Source organism: Sprattus sprattus (assembly GCF_963457725.1).
Source record: "Sprattus sprattus genome assembly, chromosome: 9".
In the NCBI taxonomy this organism is placed as follows: Eukaryota; Metazoa; Chordata; class Actinopteri; order Clupeiformes; family Clupeidae; genus Sprattus; species Sprattus sprattus.
In genome coordinates, this window is record NC_137928.1 from 29081502 (window position 1) to 29108959 (window position 27458).

The following is a 27458-nucleotide window of genomic DNA, read 5'->3' on the forward strand; positions in this document are numbered from 1 at the left end:
GTGTGTGTATGTATGTGTGTGTGTGTGTGTGCGTGTGTGTATGTATGTTTGTGTGTGTGTGTGCGTGTGTGTATGTATGTTTGTGTGTGTATGTGTGTGGAGAGTATGTGTGCGTGTGTGTGTGTGTGTGTGAGGTGTATATGCATGTGTTTGTGTGTGTATGTATGTGTTTGTGTGTGTGTGTGCGTGTGTGTATGTATGTTTGTGTGTGTATGTGTATGTGTGTGGTGAGTATGTGTGCGTGTGTGTGTGTGTGTGTGAGGTGTATATGCATGTGTTTGTGTGTGTATGTATGTGTGTATGTGTATGTGTGTGTGTGTGTGTGTGTGTGTGTGCGTGCGTGCGTGCGTGCGTGCGTGCGTGCGTGCGTGCGTGCGTGCGTGCGTGTGTGTCCTAGTGCATTTGTGTGGATATGGTCATGTCCGTGAAATGTTGATGTTGTGGCAGAGGGCATTGTTGCACCGAGGCAGGGAAAGCTTCAGCCCTGACCATGTGACTCTGTCTCAGAGCCATCAAGTCCAGATGTTAATCTGACCAGATTATTAGTGCTTTTCACACACTGCCAAATCCCCAGCTCTCTCTCTTTTCTCTCCCTCGCGCTCACAATCTCTGTTTCTCTCTCCCTCTGTTTCTCTCTAGCATTAAAAGTCTGTATCTCCCTTCTGTCCCCAGCTAGCTATGTTACTGTGTTCAGAGGTTACATTGGGACTTTCTTGCGTGTACAAGGGTGAGCAGTTCTCCTCTATTTATCTACAAAGAGATCAGAGGAATCCAAAATTATGCCTGCAGGTAAACTTGGCTCCAGGTGCGAAGGAATGTTTACTATCCCTGACATCCAGGTGAGGGTTCAGCTCCAATTTGCTTTGGAAGGCACTCATGAACTTAGTACAGAATTAAGTCACCATGACAAAGAGTTTTTTCCCCTCATCCAAGGTAATAGTCCTACAGCTAAATATGAATATTTAGATTTATTTACTATGCAGACGCCTTTACCCAAAGCACCTTACAATACAGGGCAGATTTACATTTATATAAACATAATCAGATATACATCAGTATGTATGCTCCCTGGGTACAGAACACATGTCTATCGACAGCACAAGAGTTCATAAATGTCAGAAACCTTGAATAAACCTTGGAATGAACTTGGAACATTTCTGAAACAATATTTGGAATATTTGTGTCATGCAGATTAGGGCATCATTTGGGAAGCCTAGAGCATAGTCTGGGCCACTATTCTACTTCTCTGCAAAGACATAGGTCTGATCAATTTGACCATTCAATTACATTACACGTAGGTACATAGGTATCAACCACACATTTTGCTCAGGTTTCTTAAGTCACTGTTTAACTGAACATTTTGAAATCCTATATATTTCATGTCTGCTTTTTTTCACAAGGTATTGTTTTGAGAAGGGTTCACTACAACAGCCACAAATCAATTTATTTGCCACCAATTTAAAAACATACTACAGCTAATTGTGTATTGAACTTGCGTTGTGCCCATAATTTTTTTTGCTGGGTAAGCTATGGCAGAACACATGCAAACACCTAAACATTTGAGAAATGTCTGGTTCAGCTGCATATAAACAAAGACCCATTCCATTCCAAACATCCAGATAAGCACACAGAATTATATTTTGCAAGAACAACACAATTAGTCGGCACCAATACAAATATCACTGGTTGTGCCAGACAGACACACTAAAGAAGGACTCTACTTGGGAAAGATTAAATGACTTGAATGTAATGAGTTAAGAGTTTATGGTAAAAGTTTGGTGCATAAGTTTATTTCCATTGGATTGAGAGTCCAGAGTGTTCTTTAGACTGAGCTGATTAGGCGTTGCTTTGCACAACCCTTGTAGAGTCGAGTAAACAACAGTTACAGGTAACACTCTCAGACAATGTTTCCGTCATGAAAACAAACAAATCTACATTCCTGACATCTAGGAAACTAAAAGGCTGAACGACAGACCCTTCACAGTACAAAGATTCCTCCTGCCCTTCAGTTTCTTTGTTTATTTTGTTATTGAAATCAGGACTGCTGATGAGAAGATAACCGTAAAAACTGAAGTGCTCTAGGTTAAAGTGAACGAGAGGCAATCACATGATTTCTCTCTGTCCAATTCCTACTCAGTCGTCGCCTCCTCCCCTCATCTGCGACCCATAAACTCCTTCAGTCTGTGGGGAGAACTCAGGAAGAACAGAGAGAGAGTGAGAGAAGGACAGAAAAAGTGCCATAGATATAAGACAGAAACAAGGAGACAGAGAGAGAGATAGAGAGAAATAGAAAGAGGTAAGAGAAAGAGAGAGTGAGAGAGAGTAGAGAGAGAGAAACAATAACAGTAAAAACGCAAGGGGAGAAACCAGAACTTGAAGCTAGTAGAAACAGACAGAGTGGAGAAAAGGAGGTGCAGCATGTCTGAGTCCAGCATGCTGCTGTTGTCTGGCCTGGTGCTGCTCCTGCTGCTGCTGGTCTGGAGGAGGAGGGGGGGACGGGGGATTCCACTGCCCCCAGGACCCACTGGTCTACCCCTGCTGGGAAACCTGCCCCAAGTAGACAAGAGAGCCCCCTTCAAGACCTTCATGAAGGTGAGCTAACGTAGCACTTTGGGCTTGCATGCATGTTGAAGTTATTCATCCATAGCTCTGCTCACAAGTGGGTGCAAGAAAAGAATGTAACCCTGCTTGTTGTATTAGAAAGTTGGTTTCCATGACACCAAGACACATTCTTTCCCTGTGATCAAAAGACCCATGAACACTTTGTGTTTACAATATAGCGATACCTTACAAATCTTGGTTGCTTCTTTCTTTCCCTTCTCAGTGGAGTAAGCAGTATGGGCCTGTCATGACTGTGCACCTTGGGCCTCTGCGGATTGTGGTTCTGAGTGGGTACCAGGCAGTGAAGGAGGCACTGGTGGACCAGGCAGATGATTTCACAGGAAGAGCACCAGTACCGTTCTTGAACCGGGTGGTTAAGGGATACGGTGAGACATCAACATCTTTTCTTGATAAAGATGTCTGAAATAAGTGATCTGGTGATTATTTGTGATTTTTCTGTCGCAATGAATCAATATTTTTGTTTACATGTTAGGTCATTAAAGCAGCACAACGGATCAATAGCTATTCGCTAAAGGTATGCTAGCAGCTAAAACTAACGAAATCTCTTGAAATGTGCTGACTTTGACATTATGACAAACTAGTTACTCAACGACTGTCCTTACACTGTCAAACATCAAGCAAGTGCAACATAAGACAAAGCAAGACGGCAAATAAGCTACTTACTAGATTGGCAGAAAGTAAACAAGTCAGGTTGGCGGGCTGCGGCAGGCAAAACTACAGAACGCAGTTATATGCCTATTGACCCTGCTATCGCAATGGCACGGACGCGATTCTCCATATTAAAAGTCATTGTAGCGCCCCAATTTTTTTAAAGCTGTTATTTTAAGGTTAAACTGCTTATCCTAACCCTAATCCTGAAGTATAATTGTTGCATATTGGGGCTTTAAATATAGGCTACACAATTTCACTTTTTCAGTGCAGGTAAATGTAACACTTGCAGAATAAACACATTTGTATGACTGTGTGTCAAAATGTGAGTTAATCTGTCTGTCTGAATGTCCACTTCTTCTTCAGGTCTGGCCATCAGTACTAATGCATGCATTGTGTTACCTAGAAGTTGACTTGTGTTAGGTGCCTTCTCCGGTTTGGCCATCAGTATAAGTGTGTGTATTGTGTGTCCTATAAGGTGCCTTCTAAGGTCTGGCCATCAGTATTAGTGTGTGTGTTGTGTTACCTATAAGTTGACTTGTGTTAGGTGCATTCTAAGGTTTGGCCATCAGTATTAGTGTGTGTATTGTGTATCCTATAAGTTGACTTGTGTGAGGTGCCTTCTCAGGTCTGGCCATCGGTATAAGTTGTGTGTGTATTGTGTATCCTATAAGTTGACTTGTGTGTGGTGTCTTCTCAGGTCTGGCCATCAGTATTAGTGTGTGTATTGTGTATCCTATAAGTTGACTTGTCTGTGGTGCCTTCTCAGGTCTGGCCATCAGTATTAGTGTGTGTATTGTGTATTGTGTATCCTATAAGTTGACTTGTGTGTGGTGTCTTCTCAGGTCGGGCCATCAGTATTAGTGTGTGTATTGTGTATCCTATAAGTTGACTTGTGTGCGGTGTCTTCTCAGGTCTGGCCATCGGTATTAGTGTGTGTTGTGTATCCTATAAGTTGACTTGTCTGTGGTGCCTTCTCAGGTCTGGCCATCGGTATTAGTGTGTGTTGTGTATCCTATAAGTTGACTTGTCTCAGGTCTGGCCATCAGTATTAGTGTGTGTATTGTGTATCCTATAAGTTGACTTGTCTGTGGTGTCTTCTCAGGTCTGGCCATCAGTATTAGTGTGTGTGTTGTGTATCCTATAAGTTGACTTGTCTGTGGTGCCTTCTCAGGTCTGGCCATCAGTATTAGTGTGTGTGTTGTGTATCCTATAAGTTGACTTGTGTGCGGCGTCTTCTCAGGTCTGGCCATCAGTAACGGTGAGCGCTGGCGCCTGCTGAGACGCTTCACACTGAGCACGCTCAGAGACTTTGGGATGGGCCGCAAGGGGATGGAGCAGTGGATTCAGGAGGAAAGCCGACATCTGCTGGAGAGTCTGAGAGAAACCAAGTGTAAGTGTGAGTGTGAGTGTGTAAGTGTGAGTGTGTTTGTGTGTGTGTGTGTGTGTGTGTGTGTGTGTGTGCGTGTGTGTGTGTGTGTGTGTGTGTGTGTGTGTGGGGACATAGTGTGTATGCATTTGACTGTTCGGTGAATGTGGGTAGTTTTGTACAAAGTTAAAACTACACAGTTCACAGTTCCATATACCAAACATTTTCTTGGTAGAAATACCACTCTCATTCTATCATAATGCTGTTTGCTCCTTCTCTACATCTCTCTCTCTCTCTCTCTCTCTCTCTCTCTCTCTCTCTCTCAGCGACCCCAGTTGACCCCACATTCTTCCTGAGTCGTGCCGTGTCCAACGTGATTTGTGCTCTGGTGTTTGGACAGCGCTTCAGCTACGACGACGCTAACTTCCTGCGCCTGCTGCACATCATCTCAGATACATTTCGCTTTGGGAGCAGCCCCTGGGGTCAGGTACCATCATGATCAAAAACACATTCCATTTAAACAAGAAATCCACAATACTTTTTTCTCAACAGAAGAGATAGGCTAGCTTTGTATGCTAATGCTCATAAGTTTAAGCATCCTTCCTAGCACATTCCTCTCTCATGCCCTTAATTGCTGGTGTGATCACAGTGTTGGACTCTGCTTCTCCTCATACAGTGTACACTCCCCTTTCATTCCTCCAGCTGTACAACATCTTCCCCAGGCTGATGACGTACATACCTGGCCCCCACCAAAACGTCTTCCGACACATTGACAAACTTAGGGAGTTTGTTATAGAGAAGATCGACCAGCATAAGGAGACACTGGACCCAGACAACCCCCGAGACTACATTGACTGCTTCATCATCAGACTCAACCAGGTGGGCAAGATTGGTTGCAACCAGAGAGAGCTGATGAATACATGGCTTGCTGAATAGGCCCATAATATGAAAAGGTCAATAGGAAAACATATAGGAATCTGAGGGAAAGAGCTTGCATATACAGTATATTTCATATTACAATAGCCTCTAGCAAGGTAGGTCATTTATACAACATCTTACTGAAAGGGGCAATAAGTATGTGTTAACACACTGTAGTCAAAAGCACATACAAATAAACAATGAATTAATTTTATAGAATTTTTCTGTAACACACGAAGGGGACCTGGCAGGATATTTGCAGCTTAACCTAAACATGGACACTGTGTTGTGTTGGGTTAGTGTGTGTGAATTATCTCTCTCTATCTGTGTTAGAGACAGGTGAATTAAGTTCATTCATTTCATAAATGCTAAGCTTCTATTTGAGTCGTTGTTGCTCATGTGGCTATGAATATATCCCTCCTAGCTTGCTAGCATGCGATAATGTATTTGTTCAGCTACTGCCAAATCATTTCTCGCCAAGCATTTATCACAGATGATCAAGTAAGTCAAAGATACAGATATGATTACACTTAGAGGCACACTTCACAAGGAAAGACATATGCTAAAAGATAAACATGCCAGCGGATCGTACCATCTTTACTAATGTGTCCCTCTACTGCCTCAGGAGAAACATGCCAGTGGATCATACCATCTTTACTAATGTGTCGCTCTACTGCCTCAGGAGAAACATGCCAGTGGATCATACAATCTTTACTAATGTATCCCTCTACTGCCTCAGGAGAAAGACCTTCCCAACACAGAGTTCTTCTATGATAATCTAGTCTCCACTGTCCTCAACCTCTTCTTTGCTGGCACTGAGACAACCAGCACAACCATGAGATATGCTATGATGCTGCTTATCAAGCATCCAGAGATACAGGGTAGGGCTCAAATACACACACACACACATACTTACAGAGGTATCCACAAACACACACACACACATATATATGCACACAGAGATACCTACAAACAAACACACACACACACACACGCACACGCACGCACACACACACATACTCACAGAGGTACCCACAAACACACACACATATATTTGCACACAGAGATACCTACAAACACACACACACACACACACACACACACACACAAACACGCACACACACACACACACACACACACACACACACACACACACACACTAACAAGGGTACCCACAAACACAGACACACACATATATGCACACAGAGATTCCTACACACACACACACACACACACACACACACACACACACACACACACACACACACACACACGTATACACACTGACACAAATACCTACAAACACACACACATGCACACATACAGGTACATTTTTTCAGTATAAAGTTTTGGTGTTTTGGTCAAGCAAGAATTTGACAAGCTCAATGGAGAGTTTACTGCCACTTACAGATGACAAAAAAATAAATACTTGTCAAGAAAATACTTGCAGCAGCAATGTATATCAAAACCTACGTTTCTATATTACCCATTTTCTGTTCCGTCTGGATTCCAGAACACATGCATGAGGAGATTGAGTCAGTGATTGGCGAACAACGCATTCCACAAATGGAGGACAGGAAGTCCCTCCCCTACACGGACGCTGTCATCCATGATGCACAGCGCTACTTGGACATAGTGCCCCTCAACCTTCCCCACTACGCCACCCGTGATATCACGTTCAGAGGCTATGCCATTCCCAAGGTCAGATTATGCACATGTCAGTGGAACCCCTTCTTCCTCTACCCTCTCATTGCGTTACACTGCCTACATACAGACAAGACAACTCGGCGTTGGCTTCAGAATTGGTCCCTTTGCAACTCTGGAGTCCAAGTCATCCCTTGATGTACAAACTGACAGTTGCCTCTAGCTGTTCAACGACGCTATTCTAAGATGTACTTTAGCTCCACTTAAAGACCGACATGCTTTTAGACCCCTTAGACTCACAGACTGACTGACCCACATGGTGGGGTAAGTACACTGCTAAATAGAGCCTCCCAAGTTCAATAGGATTGTGTCTGTGAGTGAAAGGTATTCTGAGCTGCTCTGAAACGGATTGTGTCTGTGAGTGAAAGGTATTCTGAGCTGCTCTGAGGCCAACAATACCACTTCCTGATCCATGACCTCTGACTCCTTGCAGGACACCGTGATCATTCCCATGCTACATTCTGTGCTAAGGGATGAGGACCAATGGGAGAATGCCTGGAACTTTAACCCTGAAAACTTCCTGGATCACAATGGCAACTTTAAGAAAAACCCAGCCTTTTTTGCATTCTCAGCAGGTATTGGGGGTATGGAAAGGGGAAGAAAACATTAAATTAAAATTTTAAAATTAAAGGAAAGGGGAAGAAAACATTAAATTAAAATGTTTAAATTAAAACAAACAAATAAAAACAGACAAAAAAAAATCCATCAGCGATTAGCATTGGGGGTATGTTCAAATCTGTAAGGAGATGTGTTAGAGTTTCATAAGGCCAAATGCACATTGTAACGAAATATGTGTGGTCATGTACAGTGCCTTGAATAAGTATTCACCCCCTTGGATGTTTTACCCTTTTATTGCTTTTATAAATCAGTCATGGTCAATATAAGTTGGCTTTTTGGACAAAAAAAAATCACAAAAAAGCCCTCTTTAATGCCAAAGTGAAAACAGATTTCTACACAGTTATGTAAATTAAATAAAAATATGTAATGAAAATAAGTGATTGCATAAGTATTCACCCCCTTTATATAGACTGACCTAATTCAACAGAGGTCCAGCAAATTGGTGCTAGAAGTCTCATAATTAGTGAAATGGGGATCAGTGTGCAGACCCAAAATTACTCTAAGCAACAAGGTGCAAGAAGGAGACTAGTAAGAGAGGCCACCAAAAGACCTATTACTACTCTGAAGAAGTTTCAAGCTTCAGCAGCTGGTATGGGAGAGACTCTGCATACAACCGCTGTTGCCTTGGTTCTTCACCAATCAAAGCTTCATGGAAGAGAGCCACTGTTGAAAAAAAGTATCGACTACGGTTCGCCAAAAGGCATGTGGGAGTCTCCATGGTCAAGTGGAAGAAGGTTCTGTGGTTTGATGAGACCAAAGTGGAGCATTTTTTCAACAGTGGCTCTCTTCCATGAAGCTTTGATTGGTGAAGAACCAAGGCAACAGTGGTTGCATGCAGAGTCTCTCCCATACCAGCTGCTGAAGCTTGAAACTTCTTCAGAGTAGTCATAGGTCTATTGGTGGCCTCTCTTACTAGTCTCCTTCTTGCATGGTCACTCAGTTTGTAAGGACAGCCTGATCTAGGCAGATTTACACATGTGCCATATTCCTTCCATTTCTTGATGATGGATTGAACAGAATTTCAGGGGATGTTAAGTGCCTTGGACATTTTTTTGTATCATTCCCCTGACCTATACTTTTCAATAACCTTTTCTCTGAGTTTCTTAGGGTGATCTTTGGTCTTCATGGTGTAACAGTAGCCAGGAATACTGATTACTGAATACTGACCAGTGAATGGACCTTCCAGACACAGGTGTCGTTCTACTACAATCACTTGAGACACATTCACTGCACACTGATCCCCATTTCACTAATTGTGAGACTTCTAGCACCAATTGGCTGGACCTCTGTTGAATTAGGTCAGTCTATGTAAAGGGGGTGAATACTTATGCAATCACTTATTTTCGTTACATATTTTTTATTTAATTTACATAACTGTGTAGAAATCTGTTTTCACTTTGACATTAAAGAGGGCTATTTTGTGATTTTTTTTGTCCAAAAATCCAACTTATATTGACCATGACTGATTTATAAAAGCCATAAAAGGGTAAAACATCCAAAGGGGTGAATACTTATGCAAGGCACTGTATATTTGTAACGGGACCGAGCGGTGTCGCCGTGTGCGGTGGGTCTGACCAAAACTCAGAGTCAAAGTAGTTTGAAGGAGCTTTATAAATAAAGCAGGACAAAATGATTCACAATCACCAGTACAAGCTTTACCCCAGTGAAGACAAAGAATATCCAGCTCAGTCATTTATCTGCTTAGCCTCACACACAGGAGGGCAAAAATCAGCAGCTCTTCCACTCTCTCATCAGAGTAAACCCCAGATCTCCCCATTTGACAAACCAACCGATACATATACACCAGGGACCAACACCATTTACAAACAGGGGGTACACTTCATAAATCAATCAGCATACCAAATACATGAAACACTCTAATAGACAAATGGGACATAATACAGGATATAAACAGCTTCATATCAAGTCCATACATTTTGATCAGGTTTTCCTGTAGCAAAATACATATTCAACACAGCTGCCGATTGACAAGGGCGATCTACGTTATCCCCACTACTTACAACAGAGTAAACTTGCCCAATCTCCCCCGGAACCAAATAAAGATTCCGTATCGCCCGTCGGCACCCTTTTCTCCGGGACCGATGTTTACAGCCTTGGACAATAACTCAACTGCGCATGCCGCTGGTAACTCCTTAGGTATCAGAGGCATCCGTCTGTAACACAAACTGCTTGGAAAAGTAAGGACAATATAAAACAGGTTCATTACACAACGCCTGCTGTATGTCTTGGAAGGCCCTTTTTGCCTCCTCAGACCACTGGACGTTGACTGGACAGTTCTTCTTCGTCAAATCAGTAAGGGCAGCCGCCCTAAGAGAAAAATTGGGTACAAACCTTCTGTACCACCCGGCCATGCCAAACATGATCGTACCTGGGTCTTAGACTGAGGTAAGGGGCATCTCAGAAGAGCTTCCAGCTTCTGCACTTGCGGTTTGATAACCCCCCCACCAATCACATAGCCCAGATACTCTGTCTCCCTCTTGGCAATAACACACTTGGTCGGATTGATGGTAAGACCTGCCGTCTCTATCCGCTGTAGCACCTCTTCCAGATGTTGAAGATGTTCTGCCAACGACGCACTATAAATGATGATGTCATCCAAGTATGCAGCGGCGTATCCACTGGTGCCTACCAGCACCTGGTCCATCAATCTCTGGAATGTCGCTGGCGCTCCGTTCAATCCAAAAGGCATCACGGAAAATTGCAAGAGACCCCAGGGGGTCCGGAAGGCAGTTAATTCTCTGGCTGGGCTTGTTCGAGATTCTGTTGGGCCAGGTGTGCCATGTTCTTCAACCTCTACCTCATCTGCAAGACGTACGGCAAGATGTTCTGGCATTGGGGAACCTCATCCTCTCCCATCCAGGTCTCCTTCAGCAACGACAGGGGTCCTCGCACCTCACGGCCATAGAGCAGCTCAAACGGGGAGAATCCAGTTGAAGCTTGCGGTACCTCACGATAGGCAAAGAGAAGATAGGGAAGCCAATTGTCCCAGTCAGCACCGGATTCGCTCACAAACTTCCGTAACATCTGCTTGAGGGTCTGGTTGAATCTTTCTGTCAATCCGTCTGTTTGTGGATGGTAGGGTGTAGTCCGTATGCCCTTTATCCCCAACAATCCATATGCTTGTTTGAGGAGCTTGGACCAAAAATTGGATCCTTGATCTGTGATTATGGCCCGGGGGAACCCCACCCTTGAAAATAGCTGGATGAGACAGGTAGCTACAGTTCTAGCCTTTACTGCCTTCAAGGCAAAAACCTCTGGGTACCTTGTGGCACAATCTGTGATGACCAGCATGAACCGATTCCCAGATTTGCTACACTCCAGGGGCCCAACCACATCCATCCCCAACTGCTCAAAGGGTGTACCAACCACTGGAAGAGGTTCTAAGGGGACCTTAGGGGGCCGTCTGCTGGCAGTTTTCTGGCATTCTGGACATGTCCTACAGAAATCTGCAATGTCTTTTGACATGTTTGGCCAGAAAAAATGGCGGCTCACTCGAGCAATGGTCTTTTGTCTACCTAGATGGCCTGCCCAGGGGATAGAATGGCCTAATTCCAGAACTACACCCCTAACTTTTTGGGGGACTACCATCTTTGCTTCTGACCCTCCCACTTTATACAACACTCCACCATTAATCGCAAACCCATGCCTGGTTACATGAGCCTGCTGATACATTGGTCTAATTTCTGGATCTTGCTGCTGCATTACACCCATATCATCCGGAATCCCTAAAGGCACCTCTAGCTGCTCCAGGAGAGACTCCTCCTGTTCCTGAGCAACTCCAAACTGTAATTTCTCTTGTCTCTTCTGTCTTCTAGCCTTGCGGGTCTTCCCTGGCTGGGCCTCGATACCAGCATTATAAAAAGGCAATGCCGAAAGTGGCACCTCCCCCTCAGTGCTCTTAGCCACGGATCGTGTCACAGCAATATTACAGTAATTTCTTTCTACTACAAGTTCAAGTAAAATGGGGAACTCCTGACCCAAAATCATCTCGTATGGCAAATTATCCACCACCCTAACGTCAAGTAGGTTAGTCTGTCCCCTGACCTCCACATGCACACTAGCAGTTGGGTACTGTCTCTCCTCCCCAGGAACACAACGCAGTTGGGTTTTTACAGAGTAGTTCAGGAGATGTATTGGTACTAATTCAGAGGCAACTAAGGACTGCATGCTGCCAGTGTCAATAAGTGCCCTTAGCTCTCGCCCATTCAGGCCTACAGGGCAACAGTTTAGAGCTACCGGCTTCTTGCGGGAGAAAGCCCTCGGAACAGTGCAAATGTTAGCCTGGTTGGCTGGGTCGTTGGGACAATTTGGTTTTATGTGACCTTCCTGACCACAATCATAGCATACGGGAACTCTACCACTAGGCCTAAAAGCGGGGCTCTGTCTGAACAAGCCACCCCTATAACCTACTGGCCCCCCATCGCTACTGGTCCTTGGTGGCTGGGGTGGACGGTAGGGTCGGTAAGTCTCTTTGCTCCCTCTCCACTGGGCATAAGTCCAGGGTTGGGCTTTCCGTCTGGCAGCCACAAACATGTCCACCAGGGAAGCAGCCTCTGCAGCAGAAGTGGGGTTACGTTCCTTTAGCCACACCTGGAGGTCTGGTGAAACCATGCGTAGGTATTGCTCCATTATAAGGACCTCCCCAATCTCTTCCTTGGTGTGCCATTGGGGCTGCACCCAACGCTGGTAGAGATCCTTCAGACGGACGTAAAGCTCTTTAGGAGACTGTCCTTCGTTCACCTCAGTCCCTCTGAACTGCAGCCTGTAGGTCTCTTCATTAATTTCATATTTCTGCAGTATGGCCTCACTCGGTCATAGTCCAAAGCATCTTCTTGGTCCATGTTTATGTATGCAGCCCTAGCCTTGCCCGTCAGAAGGGCCACTAGCCTAATTACCCAGTCAGTTGTCGGCCACTGACACGCCACAGCTATCCTTTCAAACATGACTAAAAAATGCTCAATGTCATCGGTATCCTTTAAATACTGCAGTTTGGGTTCCCGCTCTATTGGCGTTCTGCCTTGCCTACTCGCCTGGGGTAGTCCTGGTGGTGGTGCTAGACTGCTGCTCATAGCTAATGTCCCCCTCACTGGTACATCCCGGACAATGTTCTGAGCAGGCTCTGTACGTATGGCAGGGTCTGGTGTAGTCCTCACATGTACCTCCTGCTGTAAGAGGCTGAACTGGTGGTGTAAGGACTTCCAACGACTCTCCTGTCGCCCCGCCTCTTGCTCCATTCGAGTGTCCCGTGCCTGCTGCTGTGCCATGTGGCTACGGAACATATCCCGCAGCTCCTGGAGAGACACATCTTCGGCCACCCTGGCCAATTCTGGTTCCAGACCTCGTTCATCCGCCCCTCCAACGGCTCCTTCCTCTTGCTGCCCAGGCCGTAGCTTCTTCGGTCACATCTTAGCAAAGTAAGCACTGGAGGTGGATGATGGAAAAACCCAAACTAAGGACAACACTCAAAAAAAAATAATACTCACTACTGTACTCTTATGGCCATCTCACCACTGCCACCAGTTGTAACGGGACCGAGCGGTGTCGCCGTGTGCGGGTGGGTCTGACCAAAACTCAGTCAAAGTAGTTTGAAGGAGCTTTATAAATAAAGCAGGACAAAATGATTCACAATCACCAGTACAAGCTTTACCCCAGTGAAGACAAAGAATATCCAGCTCAGTCATTCATCTGCTAAGCCTCAAACACAGGAGGGCAAAAATCAGCAGCTCTTCCACTCTCTCATCAGAGTAAACCCCAGATCTCCCCATTTGACAAACCAACCGATACATATACACCAGGGATTGTTGCTACGTCCGACACAATTAACGGAACTGTCAACCTAAAAGCCATGGCAAGTACGGGTACGAGCGGTATAACTGTCAGTATGAGTGATGATTTTTGGAGTAATACCTCCGCGGTATGTTCCAGATCAAGCCAAAAGGGACTGCAATATGCAGTGGAAGGATACATCCAAAATATTAAGATCAACAACGAACTGGACAAAACAATAATTGAAGCAAAGGCATACAGGTCTCAATAAAAAAAAAATAGAAACCCTACGACCTCATTGAAATGCAACCAGCACAACCTTGTAGACTAGTCATGTTATTTCACCACTGGGTAAGATCTGTATATAATTTTCCAAGCTAGCTAGTAACCTCCAAAGATTATTCTTATTATTTATTCTGTCTCTGGGGAGAGACTCTGGAGGTATGTAGCTAGCTAGGATGGTGACTATCGCAATGTTGATGTTACCGTCAGTAAAACCTTTTGTAAATTTGCACGCTGAGTTATCAAAGCTGGCGATTGCGAACGCCAGCAGCATACATACAAAGTGTTCGTTAAAAGTTCTGTTCAATGTTATATCAAGCATAAATACAAACTACAAAGTGTTCGTTAAAAGTTTTGTTCAATCCTGGCGTTTGCTATCGATAGCTTCGACAGCTCTGCGTGCAATCTTCGACAGTAACATCGACATTTAACATTTTAATTTTTTAACATGAACACTTTAGTTGAAGAGACTAGTTATGTTATTTTAGTGGTAATAATACAAGCAGTGGCGGCTGGTGACATTTTTTTGAGGGGGGGCGCAGTTTGGCGGCGCGGTTTAAATAGCTCTCCACAGTGAGAAGAAAACAGGTTTTGAGTAGAATATTTGCAGTGATGGGCAAGCTTCTTGATATTTGTAGTGAGCGAAGCTATCAGCTACTCTACAATACATTCAGCTTCACGACACAGAAGCTACACCTCATAAAGAAGTAGCAAGCTAAGTTACAAAAACCTGTCAAAAGTAGTTTGATAACTTAGTAGCTACTTTCAGTTAAACAAACTGCATGCCAAGTCAATGCAATTGTAGTGATCAACACAACTGTCAGTCAGATAAAAACGGTAAATTAAATTCAATCACCTGTACGTGTGTTCGTATGTTTGTGTTGGATGTCATTATGTTAACAGGAACTTTTTCTTTGGCATTTTCGCAATTCGACTCCCTGAGCAGACAGCACGGACTTCCTTTATTTGTACTTTATTTTATTTTAACTTTCATCATCTCTAGCTGTATCTGAATATCCACAGCATTCTAGTTATCCGGTTGTCTAGAATGTGCATGCAAACTACCCATTTAAAATTAATTAATTCTAAATGTATGAGCAGCGTCTGTTGTACTTGAAATAACGATACCTAGCTTTTCACTAGTCTCCACTAAAGTGACGTACTGCTTAATTTGTCTGTTTGATGGATACAGGGAATGTATGAACATTAGAAAGGTCCAGGATACATTCTTTCGAGGACACTACTGCGCTACTTGATCAATAAAAGAGCTTAGCTACTGAAAAGTTACTTGGTTTTGTAAATAGCAACGTTACTGCCAAGCTACTGTCAAATGTTGTTAAGCTACTCGCTACAAGCATTACTCACTGAACAGCCCGCTAACCAGCTCCGGTCGAGGTACGTCCTCCCGCGGTCAGTGCTTAAATCCATACATTCTGGTCCCATGTCTTTTAGTCTCTTCTTATCGACATCTGATCGTCGATTAAAAGGTGTTCCACGAATAGATACTAAGGAGTTTTCAGTCGCCATACTCTCAGATTCCAATTCTCTGCTATGGTGCTCCGGTAGATATGTGATATTTAAATGAGATGTGAGGGAATAACAAAAGGTCTCTGATTGGACAGTCCTGTCAGGATGATATATAGGAAGCCCTGTCATTGGCTGGGGGCGCAAGTGAAGTGACGTTGCTCAAATGTTCCTGCCCCTTTTTTTGGCTTCCATAGGCTTCCACTTGGCCGGCGCCCACAGGGAGGAGTGGCGAATGGCAATATATTATATTTGGTCACATTTAAGTGTTTTTTGACAGGGGCTTACGGTCTCCGTCACACATTTAACGCTTTAAAACGGTACATTTCTTACTAAATTATTTGATATATAATGTTTTTTGACATTTCATTTTTTATTTTTTTTTATTTTTTTTTCATCTCAAAATTGTAGGGTGGGCGGTGCCCTAGCGCCTTGTATTGACGCACCGCCACTGAATACAAGTATTCATGAACCATAACTGTTTGGGGATTTTCTAACTAGATAGTTAGCCATCACACCTAGCGATAGCTAGCTGGCAGCAAGCAGCTTCATTTACTTTGGAGAAGACATATGTGTATTTTGCGATATATTGAGTTGGGTGTGGGGTGACCTCACTGTTTAATCCACAGCTGGCACCTTTGCGCCTGTGTTTTGGGCTTTGGGCAGAGATGGGCAAAAATATATTTTTGATACAAAATACAAAATACCTCTCAAATAAATTTATCAAAATAAAATACAAAATACTGTTGCCAGAAAATGTAATAAAATACAATACATGTATTTTGTATTTTTAAAATACTTTGGGTTATTCAGTACCGTAACGTAGTAACCACGGGGCCAGGTGCAGGCTTTTATGACGGACCCATGTCAGTGGTTCCGTATCCTTTTTTTCCATGTTTGTAACCGCCGCCACAGGGCTCTCATTGCAATCTCTATGGCTTCTGGGAGGGCTATCCCCACCGTGCTTTCGTCATACGTAATTGCCAGGTAAAGACTTGGACGCGATCTGGCACTCCGCGCCTGGGCGAGACTCTCCACTTGGTGAATGAGGCGCGCCTCACCTAGGACGCGGTCTGGCACTCCGCGCCGATGAGACTCTTTTTAAAGATCTTAGCCTACTATAAATGTTGTTGAGACTCTTACTAAAGATCTTACTCATTCTCACAGAGACAAAACAATTCACGTAGCCTACTATAAACGTTGTTGAGATTTTTATTAAGTTGAAAGTCGGTAACAAAACAGAGACAAAAAGCTACACGTCAAGCAATGTCATTTATTTCCTAAAATACGTTTTACGAATCCAACTTACATTACCACTGCACACTCACAACCTTACAGATAACGTATAGAAGTTGTACTAGCATTTGTATTCAAAGTTTACACTTTAATCTACCAAAGCACTCACCGTTTAACAATACAACTTCCACAAGTTACAGATTATCTTTGACAACATTGGCGCCCACATGTGATTGACAACACTGGCGCACACATGTGACATCACACAGATAAATGACCGTGTAGCTATTTGTTTTGTCTCTGTGAGAATGAGTAAGATCTTTAGTAAGAGTCTCAACAATGTTTAAAGTAGGCCAAGATCTTTAATAAGAGTCTCATGCGCGCCCGGGCCCCTGCCTCTATGCAATGCGGCGCGGAGTGCCAGATCGCGTCCTAGGTGAGGCGCGCCTCATTCAAAAAGTCTCGCCCAGGCCGCGGAGTGCCAGATCGGGTCCCGGACCTTAGCTCTAATTGCGTATAAGGACATCACACGGCTTTCATCAAGTCACATTGTGTCAAGATGGCTAACGTTCAGTGCAACAACTCGATTCACTCTTTGAAAGAACCTCCTTTAAGTCAGTGTACTAATGAAGATAAATTGACAAGGATCAAGACAGCTTTCTAAGTTTTCGACCACAACCCTGTTTTGTGAAAAAAAAATTGATTTAAAGCCCCATTATGCAACAATTATACTTCAGAATTAGGGTTAGGATAAGCAGTTTAACCTTACAATAACAGCTTTAAAAAAATTGGGGCGCTACAATGACTTTTAATATGGAGAATAGCCCCCGTGCCATTACCATACCAGGGTCCATAGGCATATAACTGCGGTCTGTAGTTTTGCCTGCCGCAGCCCGCCGGCCTGACTTGTTTACTCTCTGCCGATCTAGTAAGTAGCTTATTTGACGTCTTGCTTTGTCTTGTGTTGCACTTGCTTGATGTTTGACTGTGTAAGGACAGTCGTTGAGTTGACTAGTTTGTCATAATGTCAAAGTCAGCACATTTCAAGAGATTTTGTTAGTTTTAGCTGCTAGCATACCTTTAGCGAATAGCTATTGATCCGTTGTGCTGCTTTAACATGAGCGTCAATGAGAGAGATCTGGGGTGATTTCCTTTTCGCCACAAAAAGGGGCGGGCCATAAGTAGCAACACTTTTGGCAAATTGACTGATTCGACAATGACATTCAGAGGCAAATCAGATGGTCTCGTGGTAGAATCCGACAGAAAAAAAATCTCCTTCTGCTTAAACACTGGAGAAAGTAATTTGAGTATTTTAAATACAAAATTACTCCACTCTAAAGTATTTTGTTACAAATTACATTCGATTTTTTATCGGCCCTATCAAATACAAATTACAAAATACTCAAAAGCAAATTAACTAGTATTTCAAATACAAGTAATTGAAATACTGCCCATCTCTGGCTTTGGGGAAGCGAAAAAAACGACGTATCCCTCAAATCTCTCAGGGTACCTCATGTCATACCTACAAGTCCCGTAGGCACACTGTTTAACCATGCTGCTCAGACTTCAAAGTTGTCGGACCTTCTTCTCTTAGTAGCGGTTGCTAAGGTATGATTGGACAAGGGCCGTTCTAGGGAGGAGTTTCGCGATCGGTCAATTGTGTGTCGTTGTTTGCTATTGCTACTGTGCCGGAATGGCACCATTTCTGTGCGGTCTCATCCAGACCGTCACAATATTATATATAATATTTCAACTCACTATCTCTTTTGCATGCTGTGTTGAAAAGGTTCACCATTATATACCAGAAACTACACTTTGCCCTAGACCTCTATCTGGAGATAGAGGTGAATTTGTCTCGGGATGAGTTAAAAATTAAACACGGTCCTGTGCTTATGTGTAACAAGCACCACTAATCTGTTCTCTTTACCATTAGAATTCCCACCAACACTGAAGATGAATGCATTGCGATGCTAGATTAGGTCGGGTGAGCCTGAGCAGAAGTTTATGAATACACCTGCAGTCCATAAAGCTTGACTGTTAGCAGGGCAGCATGGTCCTGCACTCATCTCGTGATTCAAAAAAACAAGCAAGTGGGTTTCTTCAACTTTTGAAATATGTGAATATACTGGTTACCAGTGGCAGGTTGATGCCTCCTTAGTACCCTCAGAATAGTATCACGGTACAACAGCAAAGGAAACTATATCAAAATAAGGGCTCCTGAATCTGTGCGGTATCTTTGAAGGTTTCAGTGCTGATGGACAGTAACATACCAAATAAAAACATTAAGAAAATAGCACAACTGGCATGGCAAACTTTTGGTACTGATGTGAATATGTGTTTGTGAATGTGTGTGTGTGTGTGTGTGTGTGTGTGTGTGTGTGTGTGTGTGTGCCAGGTAAGCGGGCGTGTGTGGGTGAGTCCCTGGCACGGATGGAGCTCCTGCTCTTCCTGGTGTCCATAGTGCAGCAGTTCAACCTCAGCACCCCTGGAGGACCATCCAATCTGGACACAGAGCCTGAGTTCAGCAGCTTCGGTAATGTCCCCCGGCGTTATGAGCTCATCGCCACCCCACGGTGACCAACCACGGTACAGCAAGATAGCAGCTAGCAGCCCAGGCCAAACACCCCACTGAGGACTGACTGCTGAAGGCTTTCTTCTCAACTGTAACACGTGAACTGATTGAAAATCCACCAGAAACCCTCACCAGTTAATGGTAAAGAATGACGTCTGTGGATCGCCTGAATGTGGTGGCCTAATTATCCCAAGGCCCTCTGTTTCAGTGCTTCTATCATGTTCAATGTACCAAACACGTTCACCTTCAATCCACCTTCAATGTTTCATACATTGTTTCTCCTATGTATCCATTGCACAAGATCGTTTCTTCATTTTGTTATGAATGTAAATATGGAGTATGATTTTTCATTGCAAAAGGCAGGGTTTCCTGAAGAGGTGTTGTATCAGGTTCTGATTGAGTGTTGTTGTCATTGTCCGATCAGTGTTGCCATTTTGCTTTTGTAAATCAATTTTTTTTCTCTTTGTACGTATTAGTTTTCTATATTTCCATATCGTATCTTTAATTACTGATGAAAGCAGTGAGTTTGCTGGAACACTTTGAGTTGGGTTTGTTAATCACCATACCAGTAGTTTCATAACTGGATACTGAGCTCTGACTTCTGCTCCACTTTCAAGAAAAATCTGAATAATAATCTGTTTCAAAATCAGACATTTCTAAACTGTTGGAAAACTGTCACTAACATGAACAGAAATAATAAAGTCTACATGAGCAGCCATAGTATATTATGAAGCTGCCAAATAAGTTGTGGGACCAGTTCAATGAGTTTACCATGAAAGGTTGTAAAGCAAGACAGGGCCTGTTGATCTTGTACAAGCTTGCAAAACTGTCAAACAAACTGAGTGAAAGATGAATAGGATCCAGAGAAAGCATAGGCTGCTTCTGTACAATCAATTTCCTCCTCATTTTGTGTGAATGTATTGATTTGCATATGCTGAAAACAGATACTACCATAGTATGCACCACTATCCACAATAGTCATAGCATCAGTATCAAGTATCACTCGTCGTAGCGCAACATGGTTTATGTCTATGCAGGAGAAAAGAATTGTCCTGTCAGAACTGTGCCATGAGTATGTTCATGTTCAGGTGGATGAACAGTAGCAATGAGTGTCAAATGAGAACAGACAGAGTAACACACATACCACAAATAGACAATTGTGCACAAGACTATATTGTCTTACAGCAGCTGAAAGAGTTTATGTCTAAAACTAGCGAGCTTACTACATGAAAACCAAAAAAAACAACAGATAGTAATGACAAAAGCTTGCTAGTTAGAATCTTGTGTTTTATGCCTCCTTTTTTTGTCCACTCTAAATGTGTGTATGACGGTTATAATTGAATCTCTGTGTTATGCTCCAATGCCTGTAATGTTATGTTCTGTGTGATGACAGAGCTACACCTGCCTCCTGATTCTCTCTGTGTATCAGTGTTTCATTAACCTGTGCGCTGTCAGTGTCTGTGTGATGAAAGAGCTACACCTGCCTCCTGATTCTCTCTGTGTATCAGTGTTTCATGAACCTGTGCGCTGTCAGTGTCTGTGTGATGAAAGAGCTACACCTGCCTCCTGATTCTCTCTGTGTATCAGTGTTTCCTGCCTTAATGCTTTTTCAAGATAAAAGGCTTACAGCCAAATGACAACACTCGTATTTCGTCTTCTTCGAAGAATCCACCGACACTACAATATATTATCAAAATGAATTTGAAGATTATACTGGAACTTGTTGCCCAGAAAGAGATAATTACATAATGAATAATGATCATGGAGATGTTATTGATTAACTCTCCTTTCTACTTCCTGTTTGGTTCTTTCTGCATAGGTAGGACTCTGCCTCTTTGTGTATATCGGAGTCCTGAACAATGTTCCCTCTAATTTTTTTCAGCACTGAGCAAATATTTTTTATTCTGAGCGCACATTTCAGCACTGTGAGCAATTCGTAAACCACGCGACCTTACGAAAATGACAACGAGCCTGCGTTAGCCATAGGTTTCCAAAGAGATGACAGCAAATGCATCAATATGTCTACAAGGTTGATATTTATTCAATATCCTTTATAATGGCTGGACTTTGGAACATTTTAAGGATGGTGTTTTACCAGTCAGTTTAGTTGAACTTTAAGGATCTTTGGTTGAAAATAAATAAGGTTTAGGGAGGTTATGACTGGTTCACTGGTTATTAATGATATACAGCCGCGGAAAAAATTTAGAGACCACTTCAAAATTATCAGTTTCTCTGGTTTTACTATTTATTGGTATGTGTTAAAGTAAAATGTACATTTTTGTTTTATTCTATAACCTACTGGCAACATTCCTACCAAATTTCAAATAAAAATATTGTCATTTAGATCATTTATTTGCAGAAAAATGACAATTGGTCAAAATAGCAAAAAAGATGCAGTGTCTTCAGATCTCGAATAATGCAAAGAAAACAAGCTCATATTCATTTTTAAACTACACAATACTAATGCTTTAACTTAGGAAGAGTTCAGAAATCAATATTTGGTGGAATAACCTTGATTTAAAATCACAACTTTCATGTGTCTTGGCATGCTCTCCACCAGTCTTTCACATTGCCGTTGGGTGACTTTATGCTACTCCTGGCGCAAGAATTCAAGCAGCTCGGCTTCTTTTCATGGCTTGTGACCATCCATCTTCCTCTTGATCACATTTCAGAGTTTTTTTTATGGGATTCAGGTCTCGAAATTGGGCTGGCCATGACAGGGTCCTGATCTGGTGATACTCCATCCACACCTTTACTGGCCTGGCTGTGTGGCATGGTGCATTGCCCTGCTGGAAAAAACACTTCTCAGAGTTGGGGAACATTGTCAGAGCAAAAGGAAGCAAGTTTTTCTTCCGGGACAACGTTGTACTTTGCCTGGCTGAGGTTTGTAAAAGACCATAAGGATTGAACCAAAGCCGACTGGAGGGTCTCCTAGTTCGTCTTCTCTGATGAGTCCAATTTCACAGTAGGTGCAAGACTCTGTGGCTCTGATGAGAAGACGAACTAGGAGACCCTCCAGTTTGCTCTGACAATGTTCCCCAACTCTGAGAAGTGTTTTTTCCAGCAGGGCAATGCTCCATGCCATCATTATATTATATTGTATTATATATATGCTATGTTATTTATATTACAGTTCAACTATTGAGATGTGTATGTATATATTGAGATGTGTATATTTTTACTGCTATAGAAATATATAGCTTTTTTTGTAATGTTGATTTGTGAAATAACTGTGTATTGCCAATTGCACTGTTCAAGGTTTCTTAATGCACATACTTGAAAAGGAACTATTAAACTATGAAAAACACACTGACTGCCAGTTTCTCACTATTTAATGTATGCTCTTTCTCTTAATGATGGTCAATACGTAGTAACTAAAGAAGCACTATTTCGATAGTTTATAGATCTTCTCAGTATTTTCAAAGTGCACGAGCTGTGCAAGAAAGGTGAGCGTTTATTATAGACCCATGCACATGAATGACTGGCGATTTAACTAGCGAGATTCAAAGTAATGTAGAGGCAAATCTTTTTCACACACTTCACGTAGAGCATAAACCCTTGAATACTCCATGAAATTGGTTGCGAAATGTAAAAGGTTATCGTGATTTGTATCCAGATAAACCGCAGCTCCAGGCAACTTGCGGTTGTTTGACACGTTTGACAGACCTCTGACGTCAGAGAGCTCCTGTAACAATATGGCGGCGACGCGTTTCGCCGAGAAGCAGTGGAGGCGGCGTCTACCTATATGATGTCTATGGTCGAAGGGGTTTAAACTCTAGCCTTACGAATTGGGATAGCCCTTCAACACTTACGTACGTCATCAGTACGCTGCGTCAGCTGTTACGTTACCGGAGAGCGACAGCTGTCACTCACCAGACATAAACAAACATGGCGCCTGCAGCTGTTATTTACACAATGCAACATTTCATCAAACAAGTTTTAAAATCATGAATAACAAAGAAAATACTTTCATTTGTGTGATGCTTTCCCTGCTGTTTCCGACATTTTTAAATGGACTCGCGCGATGTTTCTTCTTTAATGATCACGGGTTCGCAATGCATTGAGGGAAATCAGTCTACCCCTCCGTTTGAAGTGTGCCCTCGGAAAATCTCCGTTTGGAGGGGTGGAAAGCCCTTCCCCTCTCCCCTACCCCTCTGTCTTAACGTGAATTGGGACAGCCCTACCCCTCCACATGAACGCGCAAAACGGAGGGGAAGGGGAAAGACGAAGGGGTAGGGGGTGAAATGGGATTCAGCCTTAAAGTATAAAAGTAAAAAGTAAAAAAGAAAAAAAACATTTAAAGATAAACTAGTTGGACTTAATATAATTGACACGACTGTAAGAAAAAAGAAGCTTAATTTAATAGCTGATGAGTGCTACATGGAGCCCAAGACATGGTAAAAAATATAATAATGCTGTCAAAGACAACAAACTAGAAGAGCATGTTTTTCTCAAACTTTATTGGAATTCAAGTAGACCTCCACCCCATTTGCACATTCGTCTCTCATCAAGGGCCTTTGCAACTAGGTTCATAGTCTTCACATATTCTGCCAGAAATTCAAGCTTGACAGGAGTCAAATAAAAAACTCAAAATGTCATATTTATTTCATGGAACACTTTCAATTCAATAACAAACCAATTATGTAATGCGAATCATCTGTAATGGGGTTAGTAAATATACTGTATAGTGTTTAAAAGCTTTCAATTCAAAGTGAAAGAATATAGTTCAGCTTTAAAAATGAAAAGGGGCAAGTACATATGGGTATTTTTAGTGCACTATAAACAGCTGTAATGGCCTTTTTGTACTAGTTCCCTTAATTTGTTTTGCTTTGATTTTTAGAAAGTTACCGAGTTACACTGTATAATGTATAAACCCCATTATTGTAACTGAAAAATATGTCTGAGGATTTGCACGGTGTCTGAGCCACCTATCTAATGTTAGCATGCTACTAGCTGTTAGCAATTCCTACGTGGTTCTTGGGTTCGAAAAGTTTGCACCGCATTCTCCATGATCCTTTTTGCTCCCGACGATTTCGAACAATTCTTTGAGGTAGGGCCAGGGATGAGGACGGTTTTGCTGTTCTCCATCGCCACTACTGTCTATCGTCTTCAGACCCTTCAGACATCTCGCCAGAGTTGCCATCTCTCTCTGACACTGCCATTGACGCGCGTTGTATCATTTGTTCGCCTCCTTTGTCTTGTTTTGCGTCCAAGAAGATGGATAGCCCTAACCAATGAGTTTTATGGGTTTCTATGCTTCATCCAATTACGCTCGAAATCAGTATCTGGATGGCGCCATTGAACTTTGGATGGCGGACATTTGAAACTTTTAAAAACAAAACCGGAACCAAGAGTAAAGAGCCTCATTAAAAAATGTAAGGAGTAGAAAGTACAGATAATTGTGTTAAAATGTAAGGAGTAGAAGTAAAAAGTTGCCAGAAAAATAAATACTCGAGTAAAGTAAAAATACCTAAAAGTTCTACTTAAGTACAGTAACGAAGTATTTGTACTTCGTTACTTGACACCTCTGCCGAGAGGTTATATTTTATATTGATATACGCACATAAAAGGATTATAATTTCAACCTCTTCGTCATATGAATGATTCCTTCATTGACCAAGGCTGTTTAACCACTGACTTCAATTCAATTAATTGATATAGTGCAAAAACAATTAAATTGTCTCCTTAGAAGTGGTAATAGGGGAGGGGAAACATTGCAGAAAAATGGTCAAACCATTGCTGATATTCACCCCCAGGAACCTGAAGCAGCTGAACTTTTCCACTTTAGATCAGTTGACCTGTAGTGGTATGCTCCACCTCCTGCCATCTCCTAAAGTACATAATCATCCCCTTAGTCTTGCTGGTGTTGAGAGTGAGGTTATTATCCTGAAACCATGTTGTCAGGGTATAAACCTCCCCTCTGTAGGCTGACTCGTCACTCTCAGTGATGAGGCCCACAATGGTTGTGTCATTAGCAAACCTAACAATGAGATTGGAACGGTGCGTTGCCGCATGTCATGGGTGAACAACATCATGTGTGAACATGTAGAACAGGAGGGGGCTGAGCACACAGCCTTGGGTGGTGCCTGTGTTGGTGATCACTGTGGCTGAGATAGATAGATAGATAAAGCAAAACATGTCTAAACTCTACCCAGTCTACTACACCATAGCATATCATTTTTGTAGAAAATGATTAAGGTGGATGCATTATAAGAAGAGAGTTATACACACAATTTCTTTTCATTGCTTCAATTTATTGAATTTCTTATTAATATATTTACATTGAGTCATTTAGCAGACGCTTTTATTCAAAGTGATGTAAAACTGCAAGTACTACAGAATCGAACTAGCGCCCTATTGTTTTCAAACTGTGAGCTACCCACTGCACCAAAGTCACATAGATCCTTTCCCAAAAGATACCACCCTATAGACAGCCCAAAGACAGTTTCTTGTATTGCTCTCACAGTGGCGGCGGCAGGCACGTGCACAGACATTTTGGGGGGCAGGTGCTCAAAAAAAAAAAAGGGCACCCATCGCCAAAATTATTTATGAAATTAAGAATAATAATAATAAATAAAAAAAACACAGAAGGATAGTTTCAACTTATATATTAGTAGGGGAACTGATTCTCCCTCATTTGATTGGCTCGTTGATGGCCTGATCCAAGTTAAAAAAGGAGCGGCTACTCTGAGCTGCTTGCTGCAGTTCCCTGTCCTTCTGCTTCTTGAGTCTGTCTTTTTTTGGCATTATGCTGCAAATTTTGTGAATGAGATAAATCAATGTTGTGGATAATAATTGTACTGTTTTCTGAAGGTAAAAGCATAAGCAGCATTGTAAATAGCCTCATAGAAGGACTATTATTTTGAGTTGATTGCCTGTTTTATATTTGACTTATTGATCTTTAATGTGTGCCTAAATAATAATCTAATGTTTAAAGAATGTATCGATGTTTTATGCCACATTCTCGCTTATAGATAATTAGGACTTTTATTGTGACAAGGTTAAAAAGGTATCGCAGATTTGTTTATGTTTTAATGTGAACTTCTCAGTACGGCTACAGATTAAGTTACGGACATTGTGAAACGTTTAATGGACCCGTATGAGGCCATAGCTCTTACGGTGGTGATAGTTTGACAGTTTATTGAATGTGTAACGAAGAAAGGAGAAAACAAAAGAACGATTTCACCAGCAGTAAGTTTCACGCCACTATATACGGGGATCCGTTACAAGCATTACACTCATTATGCTGTTCTCAACCTGTGTTTCCTCTTGACAGGATTAGACAGCTAGCTTCCATTTCCCTTATTTTACTCTTTTTCACCCTCTGCAATTACTCATACAAGTTTGATCGTTGTAAAACAGGCAAAACGAAGAGATACACAAATATCACGTTAAACAATGTGGGTCAAGGATAGCACGACACCGAGAGCTAGCAAAGTTTACCTGCTATTAGCTGTGAATTCTCGTGACATTTATAAACATAATTTCAACATACTTTCGAAATTGTTTAAACGGCATTTATACAACACAAAAGATACACTTTCAGACAAATAATGTCATTAAACATGACAAACGTCAGTAAACAGCTGGATAATGCTTTGAAATCAAGTTAGCTGTTTGTTTATTTTTTAAGGAAACGTCGGACCAGTTATGTTTTCAGACGTAATGTTTTCAGCGGCACTAATGTTGTTGTTAATTTATAAGCGGCACTCAGCACTGATGTGGGGGATGAGGAGGGAGGGGCGCGGCGGGGGCTTGTGAGCACCACGGAGCAAAGGCATAAAATATGTGTTCTATGTCTATGCCGCGGAGCATGTCGGGGCGAAATTCTCACAAGAACTCAAATAAATGCCCCCCTCAGATATCAAAACACATTCGGGGAAATTGATGACAGAGTGACGATTTGTATTTAAAAAATATTGATGAATGAAAACAAAATTGGGCTCCAGCAAAAAGGGCACTTTTTCTCAACCAGGGCACAAGGGCTGGTGCTTGAGCACTAATAGGGGTCTATCTGTGCACGTGCCTGGGCGGCGGTGTTGGATTTTGCCATGATTTTGGTCTTGAATTCTTCATAATGCGTTCATGGTCATCTCCTGCCTTAGTAGAGAAAAAATGAGCCTTTTTCTTTGAGTTTAGACAACCAAAAATTAATGGTTTTGGTGATCGACCTTTCCT

The 27458-nt window shown here is 42.4% G+C and overlaps 1 protein-coding gene across 1 annotated transcript; it reads left to right on the plus strand.

Annotated features, from left to right (window-relative positions):
* Positions 1–2258: 2258 nt before the first annotated feature.
* LOC308369781 (cytochrome P450 2F3-like) lies at positions 2259–19285 on the plus strand (the record flags this gene model as incomplete). Its single annotated transcript, XM_080844309.1, has 9 exons — positions 2259–2592; positions 2825–2987; positions 4514–4663; positions 4966–5126; positions 5342–5518; positions 6297–6438; positions 7071–7258; positions 7695–7836; positions 19104–19285. The coding sequence occupies exons 1-9, from the start codon at positions 2419–2421 to the stop codon at positions 19283–19285; spliced, it is 1479 nt and encodes a 492-aa protein (XP_080700435.1). The 5' UTR covers positions 2259–2418.
* Positions 19286–27458: the final 8173 nt, after the last annotated feature.